Here is a 19,710-nt window from a genome sequence, read left to right as displayed (position 1 = left end):
CAGAGTGCCTGCAGAGAGCAGCGCGGACTCACTCGCTCCCGCAGCTCCGGCTCTTTCATGTGCCGGCTGCCAGGCAGCCGGGGCATGCGCAGAACGGAGCCGGCGGCTGGTGAGTGACATTTCTGTGCGGGGCTCTGTGAGACCCGCACAGAATTTGAGCATGCTGCGGTTTGTTTTCTGCGCATGATTCCATGCAGACAAACCGCGGCCGTCTGCATAGGATTGCGTATTGTAATGCAATCCTATGCAGGCGTCCAGGGGCGGAAATTCTGCAGGGAATCCCGCCGCGGACTTTCCGCCCATCTGCAGGCGGCCATAGAGAACAATAGGGCGCTTTTGTGCGTAATACACTGTAAAATATAACATGCGTCCTTTTTCCGCACGTATTATACATAATACATATATACTCAAGTGTGAATGGATCAATGAAAATCAATGTACTGTCATTGACTCTATTCACCGCGTATTATGCGCATGTGCATCATACGCGTAATATGTGATTAAATTACACTAGTGTAAGGCTGCCCTCACTCTTAAAGCTCCTTCACACAAGTGTATGTGCATTTGCGTATGCCAAGCTGCTGCATTTTTACAGAACGAACTATGCTTTTTTGCACTCGTATCGGCGTGTCTTACTGTACTTTTTCTGCCTGCTGTTCATTTGCACGTGGCAAATGACACACTGCTTGAAATGGCTAATGAGTTCCAGAGATGTATTACTTCCCATGCGTACTGCATGCGTACTTGTGCACCCCCCATTAACTTCAATTGGGACCCTTGTTGTGCAAATGCGCAGAAAAGTATAGCACGCTGTGTTATTTTACTTGTGCAAAATATGGAAATGTGAACAAACCCATTGATATGGATGGGTTCCATTCTCTGCGTATTGTATGCGCAAATATGATGCGTACAAATACGCCCGAGGTACTTCTTGTATAGGAGTCTCAAGCATTTGTCAGCACCTCTCTGAGGTCTACGGGTTATAATAGGTTACATGGCAAGTGTTTGTTCTAATGATACACATGCGTCGTTTTCTACAGGGGACTTTCGGATCACGTGAAATGATGATGCAGAAAAGTTTCTTGCAAATAAGGAACTTTGACCAATTTTCTAAAAATAAGTAAAGCACGAAGCTGAGGGAAGCACATGTGTTGTGACCTCATGCTAGAGTTGCTTTCCACGAGGCGGGAGGAGTAGATGACAACTCTTGGAGTGTTACAAGCTTCCTTCCCACATACACACTGCTGTCAGTAGTCTCCACCCAGGACATCTCACCAACCTGCCCCTGCACATCCTCACTCCTGACTAATGAGCCATCTACAGGGGTTGTACTGTAGTGTGTCAGACCCAGGACATTCACACTACTCATCACCCCGGCTGTAGCGCAGGATCCCAGCACAACACTGGATTATTATATCTTGCAGTGATGTGGATATTCTCCTGAAGCTGCTCAGTCTTCTGCACTGGTAGGTAATGCTCTGCTGTCTGTCTTGTGGAATGTGTCCCGCTGCTAACTGTAATTACCACTAATTGGACCTCCTCATTGTGCGATTCCGGAATCTGTAGCTCCACATTTACAGATTATAATTGGGAAGCGTACAAACACACCATTATTATACGTATGCTTCAGCCGGGCAAAATTCTGGAAAACTGTTCTGTGGACGGATCTGGGAAGTATGTGGGGGGAATCTGAAACTCCATGCAGCCCGAGGGTTATTGGATTGCTCAACTTGATAAAACAGGCTTTTAGCTGATAGCATGTTTGAGGGCTCTTTCATGCGAGCATATGTACACATTGGGTTCAGTTGCAGTTAGGTGAAAAAAGTCGCAGCACGTCTTATCTTTCTGTCTGTTATGCATCGTGATAGCCCATTGGAATCAAAAGGATGCGTGTAAAGACTTAGGAAACCTGTGTGTTCGTTCCATGTTTGCACACAAAAATAGCACATGTTGAACTAATTAACTTAATTTGCTATTTCAATGAATGGGTGCATGTTGGGGTTCTTTTTTAGCGTGCACAAAAAGTACAGAAAAACATGTAATTGTGTGCACAAATGTAAACCCATTGCACAAATGCACACATAGATTTGCTTATGTCCGTGTGACGCTGGCCTGAAGTTGTAAACTTCCCAATTCTTGAGATGTTTCCTGTTTTGCATACTCATCAAAATAGCCTGACTGGTTTAAAATCTCTTCTACAAACTGCATTATATAAAATTGTTATACAATGGGGAAATAAGGCACTTTGCTTAAAAATCGCCTTGTAGACGTGCAAACAGAAGCAGAGGGATTTGTGCTGCATCATAAGGAGGGAAATCTGTAGAAACGGACTTGACTCATTTTGGAGAAATGCTTCTCATATATTTGTAGCAAAGGTTACTTATCGTGATAACAATGTGTCGGCTGAAAAGGATGACTTGTCTAATTTGTGTCTAATTAGTTGCCATATGGCTTATTGTGTTATGGTACCTGCTGTTCTGCATGGTGGCATACGGACGCCCTGCAGTATGTTGCTGCGGCACATTATGATGCTGCCTTACAGAGCTGTACTCTCCTCTAGAAGCAATGCTTATTAGTTATTAGAAATTGGTCTTGGCTTGCACTCAACAAGTGTGGCATATAGTAAAGCCCCTTTTACATGAGACAACTGTCAGGAACATCAGTGACAGCCGGCCGAGCTATGATTGCTCTGTACTCTTAACCAGGAGCAATGATCATTTAGTGACTGGAGGTGGAGCGGGTTGGGGATCATTCATTCTGCCCGTCCGCCTCCATCCACAGTAAACAGGTCGTCGTGCATAGATGGTCTGCCGCTGTGTAAACAGGCCCTCGTTCAACAATGGATTCTAGGTCTGCGTGAAAGATTCCATCAGCGATTTATGGCTGGCTGGTCTGTCACTGCATGTGTTCACACTGTACAATTATCGTTCAAACAGCCTGATCTAACGAGTGACTTGCACGATAATTGTGCCGTGTAAGGGTGCCTACCCACTTGCGATTTTTTTTTTTCCTGTGATGTTTTGCGTTTTTTCTCAAGAGCAATTAGTTTAGAATGTGTTCTTGTCCATCTGGGGTTTTTTTCCGTTTCGTGGGTTTTTTTCACATAGGAACTGTCAGTTGCATATGTGTCCTTATTTTTCTCTTAATGCACCCATGATTGTCAATGGAGGGCTGCAAAAAACGTGCAAAAAACGCTGCGAAAAAAACGGCACGAAAAACACGCAAAAAACATGCGAAAGCGCCGCGTTTTTCATGCGCGAAAATCGGCAACGCAAGTGGGTAGGCGCCCTAAAAGGGTCTTAAGAGAAGCCACGAACACATAATGTGTGTGTGTGTGTGTGTGTGTGTGTGTGTGTGTGTGTGTGTATGTATGTATATATAATATATATGCATGTCCACTTTGGCTCTTGCTGTAAAAACAATTTATTTATATATTTATATATAATTACTGCTACAGCAAGAGCCAAGGATAACATTGTGCAGTTCAGACCACACATCAGGCCAAATGTACTTGGTCATTCAGGCTTTGGGCCAACGATCTGGTCTGGAAAGTAAAAGGAGCCCTGTGACTTTGAGGACAGCTGTTCACGTTATGTAGTGATGGAGCCATTTACAGACTTTGTAGTCTGAGTCAACTGCTTGGAAAAGGATAAAACCAATGAGTAATTAACCCGAGATTTAGTCCGGTAACTTACAAGTTTAGAAAGTTGTCCCCACCAATGGTGCATTTACATTGATGTCGCACTTGTAAATCCGCGATTTGTATGTGAGTGCGATGCATTTTGCGAGAAAAATGCATCGCTCTCGCATAGCTGCACTTGCGATTTTCAAGAAACTCACTCGTGTCTGTGTGAATACGGCCTTAGGTTGTCAGTGTGCTTTTTAGCGTTGGACTGCTATTATATGCAGAGTCTTTCTACAAATGCGGATGGGGAAATGCTGATAACAGCCGGCACCTGGATATGTCAGTTCAAGCAGCATGACAAATGCCGGTGCCAGCCGCAATCTGTGGAGCTCTGCCTGCGTTTAGTGGTTGGGAAATGCTGCCATGTAATGGGATGATTACACACGGGTATTTATCATGCCGATACCAGGCCAAAAAAAGTGCTATTATGTTTCTAAAGGGAACCTGTTAACAATTTTGAACCCCAGAACTACGTTATGGGGGGTAAGGGTGTGGGAATGGGGAACCCGGGTAGCTGCTTTTATATATGCAGGCATGCATTTGCCTTTGTGGTTTCTTCTGTGCTCTCAGGACATTAAAGTGGTTTTCCCGGCAGCGCCGGCTGTTAGTCCCGGGATACACTGGGGTCGGAGTGGAAGCCGCAGCTCTGACCTGTGTAGTGACCGGCGCTCGTAACTGCAGGCGCAGCTCTCACTGAAAAACCCTTTAATATAGAGGTATAAAATGCCTCAGTTATGCATTTCCAATTCGGAGAAACTGAAATAAAAATGGAATGAAACTGTTCCGTTTTGTACTTCATTGATTTCAATGGGTTTTCATTAAGAACTGAAAAAATGGAAATTAAACTAAATGGTAATATTTCAAATGGAACAAATAGCGCAGCTGACTGGGTCCTCAGTTATAAAGAAGGAGAGAGGAGCTGGTTTTGAGATTTAAAGGTATTTGGGTTCAAATACGACTCCGCAGCAGTCAATTTAATATTGCATATGTGGATGGATGCAAAGTGTCGCACAACCCAACCCTCATCATCTGACTTTTGAGCTGGACAGCTCAAGTTTGCATAGGAAATTATATGGAACCGTCTCTATTAACGATTTCTACGGAGATGTAGTAGATGACGCTGATGCTACAAAGGCTAAGAATTAGTGTGTTGCTTCACATTGCACTTTTGACATGACTTAGATTGTCTTCATCCATATTTATGCATGGCTCTTCAAAGGAACCCATTTCTGACTCTATCTGATGTATAAGAGCGCCGTGCCTCCTTCTTAATGTCTTAATTTCATTGAAATACATCCAATTAGGATTTCTTTCTGAATGTACCAACAGTTTTCTGCTGGCAGAAGACACAAATCTTGAAGTTGAAGCAAAATTCATAGGAGTGTGTCTATTGGATCAGATCCCAATGTAACCACGGGTGGCTACTTGATTTACAAGGTGTCCTTTGTATTCATTGTTGCTTTATGCTTTGAGTTTGGTCACTGAATATACCTTGAAACACTGAAAGCCGCAGTGTGGAGAAGATAGCAATGAAACCGTTGCCTTTGGCCATGTAAACAGCAACTGTCTGTTTATAAGCTGTGAAAAAACCTTGGAGCTTAATCTTCATTGGGGGATGGATAACATCAACATGCTGACCATGTTCATTTGTTCCCAGAGTACACATTGTGCACATTTCTACACAAGCTTCTATATAGTGGATATTTTTCAATTGAACAGCACCCGTAGGCTCATATTAAACAACTCGTCATGTAGTGCCGAGTCAAGGGGTTTAAGATGTTGGCATCACCCTGAACACTTTGTAGTCACATCTTCTTCTCAACTAATCCAGCTTATAATCTTAAAACAATACAATAAAATGCCCATTATGCCAGCCTAATAATAATGTACTGGTTTGAAAGTTACATGTGACCCTCTTAGACTGGATTACTGATAGTTTAGACAGTTAATTTATCTGACAAGCTCCCTTCAATCAAGCTCCCTGACAATTGGCCCAAAATACATGTTTTTAAGTGAAAAAATGCCCCAAACCGTGTCCATAACGTTTAATTTCTCTCGTCCGAGTAGCATGACAAGTTCGAGGGTCGATTTTTGGTTCTCTATAGCTTGAACACATTATAGAATGTCAATGTATTGGAAAGCGTTGGGAAAATCTTAAGGCAGACAACCACCTGAAATAAAATTTTAATTTGGCAGTGTGAATAATTATATGAATTGAATAGCTCATGTAGAATAGGTGTTTGTCTGCATGTGTATACACAACTTCTGAAGCTTCCCATACACATCAGATAAAAGTTGGCTGAAGGCCTTGGTTTCAGAGGGAAATGACCAAAGAACTAATGTGTATGGTGGTCTGACTGTCTCCGATAGCAGATGACTGTCTACACTCATCGAAACTAACTGAAAAACCTTAGGTGACAAGCACTGACTTATTAATTAAATTGTCCCAACTGATTTCTTAAGCTGACCATTCACAAGAGAAAAATTGCCAGAATCGATGATTGTAATGGGATTTATTGGGATTGGCTCACTATTTTATATCTATGGAGGCTTCTGCCATGAAAGCCGATGCTGGGGAAAAGGAAGAGATTCCTTTAAGAAGGAAGCTCTTGCCAGAGGTGCCTGGTAACTTATTCTCTTCTCTTCATTGAACTTAACAATCGCACTCATCTGAGTCCAAGTTTATGATGGAGTCTAGTGAAATAGCTGGTGGCCAAATGCTAGCTTTTCCGGCAGCTAACTTGTGTGTGTGTGTTCAGCATTTTCCACAGGGCTGTACATCTCTTATCATAATAATTGCGATGTATATGCATTTGATGCAGGAAATAAAAGCTCTTGACTTGATAAGCGTTTGAATGTTTCATACAGGGAGCAATTTTGATGGGTCCGGCCCATAATTATGAGTGGGTGTGAAACATGTCCTACAATAGATTCTTCCACATCAACCAGACCTGATACTAAAGGGTGATAACAACATACTAATCAAGTTATTCAAGTCCATCCTCACGTTTTCTAATACACAGTATTGTGATCAGCAGTTCTAGGGCTACATGTATGAAGAAGACTCGTAGGAACTTTCAGTTCCCATAAAGGTTAGGAAACAATAAACTTTATATAGTGCAAAAAGATTGTGCAGCACTTTACAAATCAGACGGTACATGTACAAAAAAAAAAGGATATTACATAGAGTAATAAATGAATGAACCATTTGAAGAATAGGATTGAGGGTTCTTCTCCCAAAAGCTAACAATCTAGTGTGGAAATACAGTAGGAGTGACACAAGAGTGTTCCGTACAATGGTCCACTCATCATTTAAATGGGGTACGATACATAAAACTGTATGAACCAATCACCAGCCGGTATTCGTGTGTTTATATATACAGATATAAAGTGCATTAGGCGGTAAAGGCCCTTTTAGATGCATGATCGTTAGATCGAGCGGTTTGCATGATAATTGTGAGGTGTAAACGCATGCAGTGAAAGAACAAATCGGTGATAAATCTTTCATGCAGACCTAGAAATCATTGTTGGTCTGCTGCTGCAGCATTCTGTCTGAACAGGCAGTTGTTCATGTATGAATGACAGCCTGTTTACTGTGAATGGAGGCGGGGGGCTGGAATAATCTCCAGCCTGCTCCACCTCTATTCACTGAGCAATCATCATGGAGATAGCATCCGATGGAAAAAGGGCCTTGACAGGTGTAGGGGAATGCAGTGGATTGAAGGGGGTGGGATTCTGAGGAGTGTAGAAGAGGGGTAAATGGAGAAAAGTTAAATTGGGGAATGTGGTTGGCCTCTGTAAAGAGATGTGTTTTTAGGGCAGACCTAAAACTGTGAGGTTGGGAATTCACCTAATTATATGGGGTAGCGCATTCCATAGAACTGGTGCAGCTCTTGAAAAATCTTGGGGATGGGAGTGTGCGATTCGGATTAAAGGGGAACGTAGTATGAGGTCATTAGCAGAACAGAGCATATGGTTGAATGGTAGACCAGGATGAAGAAGTAGGGTGCAGCATTGTGGAGAGCTTTACGGATGAGTTTAGATTGTAGCCTATATTGGATGGACAACCAGTGCAGTGACTACTGGCACAGGGTTGAGGCAGTGGTGCAGTGTCTGGCGCAGTGTGGGGGCATCAGTGTAGTGGCTGAACAAAAAGATGAACCTGGCTTTTGCATTCCAGATAGATTGGAGAGGAGACAGTTTAATGAGGGAAAGACTGGTCAGTAGTACGTTGCTGTAATCGTGACAAGGAAATAAAAGTAGCCACCTGATTGGGTTGTATAAGCTACTGCTTTATTTTTTGCCTACCCAGTTTTCAAATGCGAGACCCATTGTGGGTTGTTAAAACAGAAACCATTTTCAAATAAAACCCTTCAGAATAAGGAACCATAATATTGAAAGCAGCAAATGTTGGGAAGTGAAAGAAGAAGCTTCTGTTTTACATCAAATTCATTAGCGACAGACCCTTACAGTAAAATGCTTCACAACTATGTTTAGGTGTAAAGGCCATCAAGTACATGCATATATGTGTTTTACGCCAGTTTCACAATGCTATTATAGTACATTACTCCCTAACATATAATATTGGCAGGAATTACATGGTCCTTTTCCGATAGGTGAACCTCTTATTTGGTGACCACCACTAATGACTGCATTTAATGTCCACTGAACTTGTGGCTTATCTCACATAATGTTGTTTTTTTAATATTGCGACAGCGCTATGTAGCATCCATAGCTCAAAGAATTTACAAGACTGAAGGCCTATGTGCTACTTGCAGAGCTAAATAAATGTTATAGATTGTATTCCAAGCTTCTGATGTCTTCTTATGACAGTGAGGTCAGCTAATTAACTGACTACTTCTTTCCATCAGCTTCAAAGCTTGCCCAATGTCCTCAAGGGCAACACTTAATTGTTTTATGAAAGCTTTTCCTGTCACCTGAAGCAAAAGGGGCACAGTGGGGAGATCTAAGATAACGTGGGATCTGTAAGACCGAAGGAAGACAACTATGTCATCATGGAGAAGGTTTACATAATAAGACAAGAACATATATGACTTTTTTAATTGCTTGATAAAGTTTAGACAACAAATGTGTTTTTGGGTTAAGCAACTAATTTGCTTAACATGATATATTGGTCGAAAGGAGTTTTACAAGATGACTGTATCCTTCCAGAAACAATGCCACACCTGTGCACTGGTTGTGTGTGGTATTGCAACTCAGCCCTTTACACTTCAATTGAGCCAAAATACCAAACAATCCGAGGACAGGCATAGTCTTGGTTCTAGAAGAAAGCAGCCATGTTTTATAATGCACTGTACAATTCCTTTAATAACGTGTCTAAGACTACCGATAGACATGAGTAATAGACCATCAATACACAGGACTAATGCCCACTACAACTGATTCTCTAGAATTACGTGATAGACTTGTGCCATCAAACTACACCAGTTGACTGACTTTAGGTAAGAAATAGTGATTGGCTGAGTTGTTTTGTCTTGATCAATAGATATTGTTTCCGTAGAAGGCCAAAGCTGGGTCCTGTGCACATAGCTGTGGTTATAACAAAAAATGCTCCACTTTTGATCGGAACACTGCTGGTGCAAGCTATGGAGTAAGCTGCTCTTCAGTGTATTTTCAGAGTATAAGGATTTCTTATTTGCAGTGACGGCTCATCTTAATGCAGTGTTTACATAAACATGGTAATTCAACTGCAGTTTCCAGAAACAAAAACCCTGCCCACTATCTTAACAGACAATGCCGACACTGATCGAAATTGATTGAAAACATTATGACAAAGCAAGCTCACTTTGCATTAATTTTTCAGTCTGTCATCCATTGAATTGAATTGTCGCAACCGGATGGATCAAGCTTGCCATACACATGAGATAAGTTGGCTGAACCTTTGCATTTCAGCAGAATTAGCTAATGAACTAGTGTGTATGGGAGCCTCCCAACTTTCGCCCTACAACAGATGTCAGGAAAAAAAGAGCTATTGGATCTCAACTTACCTGATCATTCAAGTCATCGTCAGAAGTGTCTGACTTCCAGATGTGTCCATGTTCCCTTGCTTCATTGAAGTAACATTTATGTTTAGTCCAGCGTATATGTTTATGGTGGGAAAAATAGCTGTTGACTGGCATCCTGTCTATGGCTGGCTATAGAATGGGGTCCGCTGTTTCCTTGGCTTCCTTCTTGAAGTGTTGTTCAGTTGGGTCAATCCTATGTTCACCTCTTCGTTGGAGGCTTTGTTTGGAGCCTCCGTCACAGATTCCGTCAAATTAGTTGGAGACTATCTTTTTAGATAAAATAACAGATCATAACGGAATCTGAAGGACCCCATTAAATCAGTGGGGTCCATCAGACGCCATTGTAGTCCATCATGTGATAGATATGGTTTCTCCATCATTTCCAGTTTTTTGCTCTAACAATGAAAAGGGAAAATTGAAAATATGCAGATGCAACCCAGCCTTAATGATGAGCAAAGCAATGATGGCAGATCCTGTAAAATAATTGATTATTAACAGAACTGATGAGTCGACTTCCTATAGAAATTAAATTAATAGAATGAGATGAACCATATTTTTTTTAAACAAGGATGACTAAACTGATGCAAAAACGAAGAAGTATTTTTCTTGGCATTCTAGTAAAGAAGTTTGAAATAATGGAAAGTTCAGATAGCATTGCTAAATGATTATTCACGTCATTGTGTTCAGCTAGTAATGGAATGTATCAGCTAACTGTAATGTTACAGGACGCTCTAGGCTATGGATTTCTGCTCCACGTGTATGGCATATTAAGCCGGGTTCACATCCGTGCTGGAACCTGCGGTGGTTTCATTGCAGATCTGGCACAAGATACCGGTAGAAATAGCGTGGACAGCTGAGCAGAAACCAAATGGATCCCATTATAGTCAATGGAGTCTGTGCGGCACTGCTCAGTTCTGTCATAAGATGGATCCGTTCAGCCATGTGGAACTGTGTAGGAAAACAGAACCCCCGACGATGTAAAAGCAGCCATACTTACATTTTTTAGGTCCCCACTAATCTAAAGGAGGGGGTATAATTTTATTATGTAAAATGCAACTCCTCTCATGTGCAGTCTGTATAGGTGGTGATTTAGTATATGCTAATTGAGTGATATTGAAAGCTATGGATGTATCCTATACATAGAGCTGCCTATATATGCGGGCAACCTATAAATAAAGAATTATAGCCATAACCTTATTTCTTACGACTGATTTCTAGCTCCGTTTTGTGACTGCTAGGTTATAAAACCCTTATCAAATACTCCAACAATCTCTGTATGTTAAGAGTGCCTTCACATGGAGCGGCATTGTCCGCAGGATGCAGCACAGATGTGGATTTATCACATGGTGCTGATTTCATTACATTTTAACTGTGGAATGCGTTCTGTGGATTGTCTTGTAGAATTTTTTTTTTTTTTTTTTTTTCCCGTCAGGCTTTAATTGCAGGATTACATCTCCTGTATGTTAGAAATCCACAACAACAATTTCACAAGACGTACTAAATTTCGAAAAAGCTTTCTGCTGCGGAATTTAATTTTGCGGTCTTGAAGTAAAGACGTGCGAATTTTAACAGATGTGGAATTCAAGCCCCATTGTGACGCAGAAAAGTTCGAGTGAACTAATTTTGTCCCTTGTAAAAGGTTCCTTAAAGGGATACATCTGAACTAACCCCCTTACTGCTACTTGATCTTTACTGCAGGGTAGATGAGTTTGTGTGATTCTTGTAGAACTTCTGATATTCAAAGAAATTATAATTTAGGTAACTTCATTTTTTTTTTGCACTGAAAAAATGTTTTAAACCGTCCCTCTCCTGACTCATTCGTTGGCAGCTGCTGCCACACCTGTCTATTATACTCTGGAATTAACTGGAAGTTTATGTCATGTTTTTACTTGTAGTAGATTTATTACTTCACGTTGAAGATCTCTTTGAAAGCAATTCATACAGCGCACATCACGTAACAGGAAGCGGCTTGTTGTCACATCACATCAGCAGTCCGTTGTACAGATATCACTTACATAACAGATAAAAACTATGTTGTGGGAAGTGTAATTCTGAAGGGAATGAAATACTAAATGTTAGTAATAATAAAATGAACCACTTTGAGCAGTGGGTGGTCCGAACAGCGATTCACGGCTACCTCCAGCAAGTACACTCATAGAGGGAAAGCCATCAGTCATTAAGGCTGGCTTTACAGGGGAGTGATTGTGCGTGCAAAAATTAGGAGTTGGTTCACATTGAGTTGGTACACAGGCTCTATTTTCCTGCTCATTTGTGCACCAAAGGTCCCCATAGAAGTCAATGGAGATGTGCAAATGTGCATAATACACAAGGATATGTGTGAGGCACTGTGTAATTGCGCAGGAAAAAGAACACCCCTTGAACTCATTAGACTAATTAGGCATTGCAATGGCTGGGAGAATCAGGGTTTTTAAAAATAAATAAATAAATAAAAAGTTTGTCACACACAAATGATTTATGCTTTGCGCGCAGAAATGGTTCAGTAAAATACACCAAAGCGTGTGCAGAAAAGCAAAATAGCTCCACTTATGCGGTCACAAATACGCATACGCTCTTGAGAAGCCAGCCCAAGGCTAGTTTCACATTACGTTTTATGAAACCAGCGTTGCCTCCATCCGTCCTCGTGCACGAACCCTCACAGGGACAGAAACCAGAACAGAACCCGGACGGTGCCATCGGGTGAAATATGGGAGATGGGGACATCTTTTGTCTTCATCTCACATAGTTTCTGTCCCTGTGCGCCTTTTAGGGTCTTTTTACACAAGCTGATAAATCATCCACGGCATCCAATGGGAATGTGAACGATTCGTTCAGTGTATATGCATGCCCCGACTGAACGACGAATGAGAATTTGTTCGCTTTTTGCTCATCGTTCAGTTTCTGCAGGAAACTGTGCTACGATTAGCCCATGTGAAAAGGTAGAATCACTTACGAGTGACTGCCTGTTTATTGTGAATGGAGGCGGTCCGGAATGATCCCTGGCCCACTCTGCCTCTATTTACTAGCAATGATCATTCCTACGTAAAACCACAGTAACGATCATCACTGGGCCGACCTGCTGGGCATCTGCACCCAACAAGTTGACCCATGTAGAAGAGCCCGAATGCTGGATAGGAAAGTGCTGAGCCTGCGGTTTTGTTGCATTCGTGATTCGCCCTATGTGCCAAACCCCAAATGAATAATGAATAACCTGTGGGTTCTTTACTGTTTGCAGTATAAATCTGGGACTACAGGCCAACGTTTCAGGTCTGGTTTTTATGACTCTTTATAATCTATCTCATTTGGATTCACAACCGACTAACACGTTCTGATGCTACAGAGAGCTTCTCCCGCTTTCAGAAGCTTTTCAGGGAAGAAAAGCTGAGCTGACATGTTCAGGCCTTTTTGTCTCGTAATGCCAGGAAAGCAGTTTATGAAACTATTTTAGGGTGTGGGCACGACTAACATTGCAGGAAGCTGGAAAAACATATCTTCTCTTCACATTCAAACCTTTCTTCCTGCCTCTCACATCCCGGTGGGAACAAACCCTGTTATTACTCCTAGACATTGGTTAAAAGTCTGTGTGGTTGTATAGTCAAAAATGATAATTGCTAGCATCTGTCCGGTTCTGGCGGTCGGATTTCCATAAAATGAACTTATTTAAAAAAAAAAAAAAAAAAAAGTAATGATTATGTTTGTAACAGATCGATGCTTGTCTGACCACGTCACAGGATATGCCTCTTATGGTAAGACGGAATAGACCTATTTATACAATCTAACAACCTAAAGTCCGTCTGTCCGGGAACAGTTAGATCTCCTATTAATATTACTTGTAGTTTTTTTTTTTGTTTTTTTTTTAGCTCCTGCCTATGTGGCACCGCTGTACAAAAATTGTAATCCATCACATCAGTCTCCATTCCTTGTTACCGTTACTAGACGAACGGTTGACTTGCACTTGTTTGTTACTATATACTGTCCCCTTCTTGAAAGCTGCCATCTTCCATGTAAAGTCCAACTTTAACATATGATTACATTTTATATTTTAAGTGTACCTAAACTTTTATAAAAACTTCTAACATACCAAAGTGATGTATCAAACGTATTGTTCAGTGGGAGTCTGTGTACCGAAACCCCCGCCGATGACTAAAATGAACAATATTGCTGCTTAGCATACTCTTCTGGAAATTCTGAGAGTGTTGTATTGGGCGCAGAAGCTGATTACTACCTGTTGGATGCAGGAAAAGGGCCCTCCAGTCTCTGGAAAGTAATTTCCCCCTCCCCCCCCCCCCCCCCCCCCCCAGGACTGGATGGTCGCCTTTATATATGTTCTATACAATACTGATAAGGAGTAAAAGAAAATATTCTGTGTTCTATGACACTCTGGGTAAAGTTAGAAACCCACCTATCTGTACGGTGCAAATTGGGGGTCCATGGGTGTCTAGTGCCATGCCATTCCTGCCGCCTACCTATGTGAGAATATCCGAGACAGTGGTTGTATGCTCGTTCCACAGTCCTGCATGGAGAATCAATCACTAATACAGAGTTTTAGATAAATAGCTGAGCACCTAAGGATGAGCAGCCTGGAAATAACTGTTTTACATCAATGGATGTTAAATTCATAGTCTGTTCCTTTATCATTGGTGTGTATTTTTATGGAATATGTTCCCAGTTAGTGAAAAACACCATGACCACCCTCAATTTGTACTAAGAGTACTTAATGACACGTAACGAGAAATCGTTCACCCGAGCAAATGATGTCACAGTTTGCTTGTTGGATCACTTTTAAACACACACACACACATATATATATTATTATTATTTTTTAATGATAATCGTTCCGTGTAACAGCACCCTAAGACTACTGACAGGAAGTACAGAAAAGCGATTGCCCCACCACTTGCTTATCTCCTAAATTATACTACATTTCCCCTGAAGTTGCGACGCCGATCGCTGATGGTCTGGATTTTCCTGCAGTTATCGGCTTCTAGGGGTTGGCTGGATGGGACAAACCATTTAGTGTACTCTACTGTTCCTTCTTCTACTTTCACATCCCCGTTGCTGTTTCTTAGCTACCAGCCGGGTGTCAGTCTTTCATAAGCTGCCTTTGTTATTCTCTTTGTATCTCTCGTTATATAATCTACTCTTCTAATTTTTCTGTATAATTTATTACCTGATTATTATTTATCCTGTTCCTCCATCTCTCACACGTGTGACTATCAAGTCCAGGGTTTTCCAGTCCTTCAGTCTATCCCTGGTCTGCACTGATTCATTGTTTCACAACCCGTTCCTTTGTTTCCTCAAATACACTTTATAGATGATGTTTGTGTTATATAAATCTATGATTATGTATTGTCATCGGCTTTGTGTACTTTGATTGTATCCCTATTTATTACTCATACAATTAACGCAGTGGGAACAACGTGCTGAGATCTAATCCTCAGTCTTAATATAATCAGTGTTTCCCTTCTGTAGGACTTTTTTTTTTCTTTTCTTTTATAACTTTTTGTTCCTTCACAATCTGCTAAACTTGATGATTTTCCCTCGCTGTGGAACACTGCCGTTATTGTTGCTTTTGCCCCAGCCCTTATCTATAGGACACTTTGTAACAAAATGCATTTGTTTTTCAGCTCGGGCTCTGAAAGAAAGACGTCAATATACAAGCTTCTGCGCTGCTCCTACGTATAACTTCATAACTTGGTGAAGTAATTCAAGTTCTATTATTACTGGAGGAGGATCTGAGAGATGAAAATAGTACAAAGTCACTTCTAAATCTTTTATTTCCAAGAGAAATCAGATTTGATACGTTGGTTTTCGGTTTCTCCTAAAAAGCACCAAATTATATTCACCAAAGCCACCTAGACGAGTGGTATATAGATCCAACAGAGGTCTCTCCATTTTCCAAGCAACGATGAAGCTTTTATGACTATAGAGATGCCTGTGATGCATACCATGGGGAGCCCAGAATGTGGTTTGACCCGGGTTGCCCAACAAACTCTTTCAAGAAGTCACTGTAGAAACATCAAGCAGAAAATCTCCCAGTGGGAGGTTAGGGCCAACAGTGGTTCATGTGGAGACTTACTTGACTTGAAAACCAAAAGAACTTTTTATGAACAAAATGGGCTTACAAAATCAATAGAAGATGGATTGGACAACGGGAAAATAGGTGTCAGTCGTGCTAAGAATCTGAGTTTGGATTTCCGGGATGATGAAAATAACAGGGTCATTCCTAGTCAACCAAATATTTATGAAGACCCAGAACCAAGTCCAAGTCCCAGTCCAAAAAATTTTAATGGAAAAGCAAGGACATTTTTAGACCAAGAAATAGATCTTCCTCCTGGAAACTTTTACACTTCTGCAGGAATGTTCAAGAAAAACAGTGGAATTTCACAGGAAGATTTGACAGAGATGGTTTTGGAATTTAAAAGAAGAAGAGGTAAAAGCATTTCAACAGAAAATGAGCTAGAGGTGGGAAGTACGATGGATCAAACAGTACCAATGAAGAGTATGGAAAACATTTATTATGATACTGAACCATTTGATCACAGTCCATTTATAAATCCTTTGCCTAAGCCAAGAAGGACATTTCGCTATGCAAACTGTAACCACCATGAGGAACGTATGGACAATTATCACAATCACAGGAGGAAACAATCTGTGGATGACAGTGACACAGAATCTTCTGACCCTTCTGTCCCACCACCTCAACCAAAAAAATTTGTAAACAGAAAACTGAGACCCAGATCCAAAAGGTAAAATTTTAGGACTAATCTTTTCTACTGTGCATAATTAATGTCTATTTTGGTTTGACTGTATTGATGCTTATCACAATCTCCACATTATAAGGCTGTCATGTTACAAAATAAGGGCCTTTTAGAGTGGTTTCACATCTGCATGCAGTGCTTTTTCTTCTGTCCAAAAGCCAGCCAGCTCGGCAGAAAGTGGATGGACCCCACTGTAGTCAATGGGGTCCACCCAGCAGTGTTCGTTTTCGTACAGAAATGGACCCGTTTGGCTACAGGGATTCCCTTTTTCTGCTACCCAAATGGAGCAGGAAAGCGGAATTCCCAGCGCAGTTGTGAAACCACCCTTACATGATCCAAAGCTCAGGCATGAACATTCATTGGCACAATCATTTGGTTGTGCAAAAAGGGTCAATAATAAGCCAACGAATGAGCAATAGCTCGTTCATTGGCTTATCATGTCTTTTTAGCAAGCATAAACATAGTCGCTCATCAGCTACACATCTCACTTTGTAAATGGATATGCACCCAACTGATAATTGTATTGGGACGAAAGAGTGTACTAACGATCATTTGTCCCCATGCTACAGATGATTTGATGTGTGCAAATGAGATGAAATGAGTGCTAATTAACATACTATGTCGATTGTCGATTGGCACTCGTGACAATGGGCTGATTTTTGGCTTGTATTGAAGTCCTATTAAAGATTCGTTCTGACAAGCAGATGGTTCATAGTCAAGCATGTTGCAGCCGAATACAATGCTGGTGCTCTAGCTGATGTGTCAAATGTGCGACTCTTTGGTCCTTAGCACAGATGAGCGATAACAACAGACTGATTATATTCCAGTGCCACTGCCATCTAAGAGAAACATGAAGACAAGACTCCAGTGTGCAAAAAAAGCACAACAATTGGATCACTAAGTAATGGAAAAACATTGTTGGTCAAATGAATCCAGATTTCTGTAGCATCATGCTGTTTGGAGGCTCAAAATTTGGCGCAAGCAGCATCAATTGATGAATTCTACTGTCAGCTGCTCAAAGCATGTCAGAACCTCTATCTAGGTTGTAGCAACTGCAAGAAGCTTCTTGACCGCATTGGGTAAATAGTGGAATCTATCCAATGGCAAATTGCTATAGTTCTGAATGTTTAAGAAGGTTGATGGTGCTACTATATGGGTTTGACTGATAATGTGGCCATTCAGTGTATAACTTCGATAGCATAAATAAGATAGCTAGAAAAATCCTTTAGACTGTAAGCTCTTATGGTCAGGGAACCCCTCCCCTTATGTCATTAACTGTTCATAGATTCTGATTACTTGTCATTTTGCTTGTTAGTTGAGTGATTGGGCAATTGTAAAGCATTGAGGAATATTTTGGTGCTCTATGAATAAAGATTATTATTATAAAGGATGGACAGAAATGGAGTTGACTGGTTTAGAAAAAAAGTTTTCAAATTCTCTAATAGGGTTCTTTCACTTCTATTGGAATATTCCACTGTATGGAGCTAGTATATAGTGAAGCATTCAGTTGGTGTTTAGCAGTATAATAATGTCTATTGACCTTTCATTTTACCATTACAGGTTAATAACAGAACATAGACTTTTGTGTAAACCGACCTTTCATCTTTTTGATATTGTCCTAGCCTTCTGATGGAATGCTGTGACTGATCTCCTGGCTCATGTGTTTGTTTCTAGGAAATCCTTTGAATTTGAAGATGTTCAAACATTCAGGCGCTTTATGCAACAAACCAACCACCCTCAGATCTCTGAAGAACCTAGTGAGCCCTCAAGATCCACTCTTTATCACACACTATCCGAGGACAATATCTATGAAGAAGTTGCATGTAGGTTTCCCATTTCCTTTGTATCTATTAGACTTTCTTTACTCTTTGTATAGTTTTTGCATTAAATTTATAATTTTTTTCTTTAGTTCCCCAGAAAGAAAACCCATATGAAGATATCAAAATATCTCCTTTCCCTGTCTGGAGAGTTCCATCGTCTTGGAAGATCCCTCCTCCAAGATGTACAATCAAAACGCCCAAGGTTGGTTATTATTAAATTCCACAAATTGTAGATGTATGCAGCTCAATAAGATCACCTTGTCATGATATTTTTAAATTGTCCTACTGAAATATGTCAATAAGCGCAGAGCTATGCCACACAAAAGACACCGGGGGAATTTTTTTTATTAAATTGGCAACACAATTCTGGCACTGATGAGTGATGTATATTAATTTGTGACTTTTTTGCTGTTTTATGGTTCTCTTAACACTTTTCAAAAGTGGTAAGAAAAGTAGGAGTGAGCAGAGTCTCAATGGACGAACAGACCTATTTAATTTACACCATTAAAATGGCATACATTACAATGTAAATCTACATCTGCTCATACTGGGCGACAGTCATTGAACTATACACCAAAATGGACTCAGTGGATCAGCTACCTTGAGCCCATTAGTTTAGTTTATAGGGTTCAAAGAAGCTGACTCATTCCCTTTTTTTTATTGCACCCGCCCCAGTCACATGTTATAATCCTTTAATTGCACACAACTATTACATCACATGAAATGTAAATTAGATTCACTTTAATATCACAAATATCAAAAATACATTTAAGGAGTTAAATTATTCATAATACAGCAATAAATCATGTTTAATATTCAAGACCATTTGGTACATGGCTCTGCAAATCAAAAATCCAATGAGCCTCCCAACTATAGGTAACTTTTGCCTATAATCACCTCCTCATCTGAGTCTATTTTATGCCCTGAAAGGAAAACCTTGTAAGACCACCATTATGCTTCTCATGCCAGACTCGGCTGACATATGTAATATATTGAAATTAGAGGCATCCGATAAATGCTTTCTAACATGAACCTTCAAAAATTAGTGATGCAGCATGTATATTTGAGTGTACATGCCTGACAAAAATTAGATATACCTAACTCCTTAGATGTGTGACTGCATGTTTCACCAGTTTGTCCTTCAGTAGGCGCCATCTATAGTTCTGCTTTCCCTGAGCTAGTGAGTGGGGATTCTGTTCCACTAACACCATCTCTAATATACAGAAAATCCACAGCAGCAGCATGGAAGACATTATAAAGTTGTGCTGAGCAGCGTGGACGTGACTCCAGTAGTTATAGACAGTAAAAGACTTTTCCCTGCAGCACCATCTCTGTCTGTCTCTCTGCTTTTCTCTCACTTGGCTTCAGCGCCCCCTTTTCTCGCTATAGTTTTTTTTGGGAAGCATGCAGTCTGATCTGTC

At 40.8% G+C, this 19,710-nt stretch overlaps 1 protein-coding gene across 2 annotated transcripts in view; it reads left to right on the top strand.

The window, feature by feature from the left end:
* The first annotated feature begins 1,312 nt into the window (after positions 1–1,312).
* Positions 1,313–19,710, top strand: part of DENND2C (DENN domain containing 2C) — a 36,090-nt gene continuing 17,692 nt past the window's right edge. For both annotated transcript variants that reach the window (XM_066600091.1, XM_066600090.1), the window contains exons 1-4: positions 1,313–1,466; positions 15,336–16,457; positions 18,144–18,292; positions 18,379–18,491. In XM_066600091.1, coding sequence (XP_066456188.1) covers positions 15,628–16,457; positions 18,144–18,292; positions 18,379–18,491 — 1,092 coding nt within the window. In that variant the 5' untranslated portion in view covers positions 1,313–1,466; positions 15,336–15,627. The remainder of the gene's footprint in view (positions 1,467–15,335; positions 16,458–18,143; positions 18,293–18,378; positions 18,492–19,710) is intronic.

The sequence above is a fragment of the Eleutherodactylus coqui genome, chromosome 4 (genome assembly GCF_035609145.1).
Source record: "Eleutherodactylus coqui strain aEleCoq1 chromosome 4, aEleCoq1.hap1, whole genome shotgun sequence".
NCBI lineage: Eukaryota > Metazoa > Chordata > Amphibia > Anura > Eleutherodactylidae > Eleutherodactylus > Eleutherodactylus coqui.
This window is presented reverse-complemented; position numbering and strand designations above follow the sequence as displayed.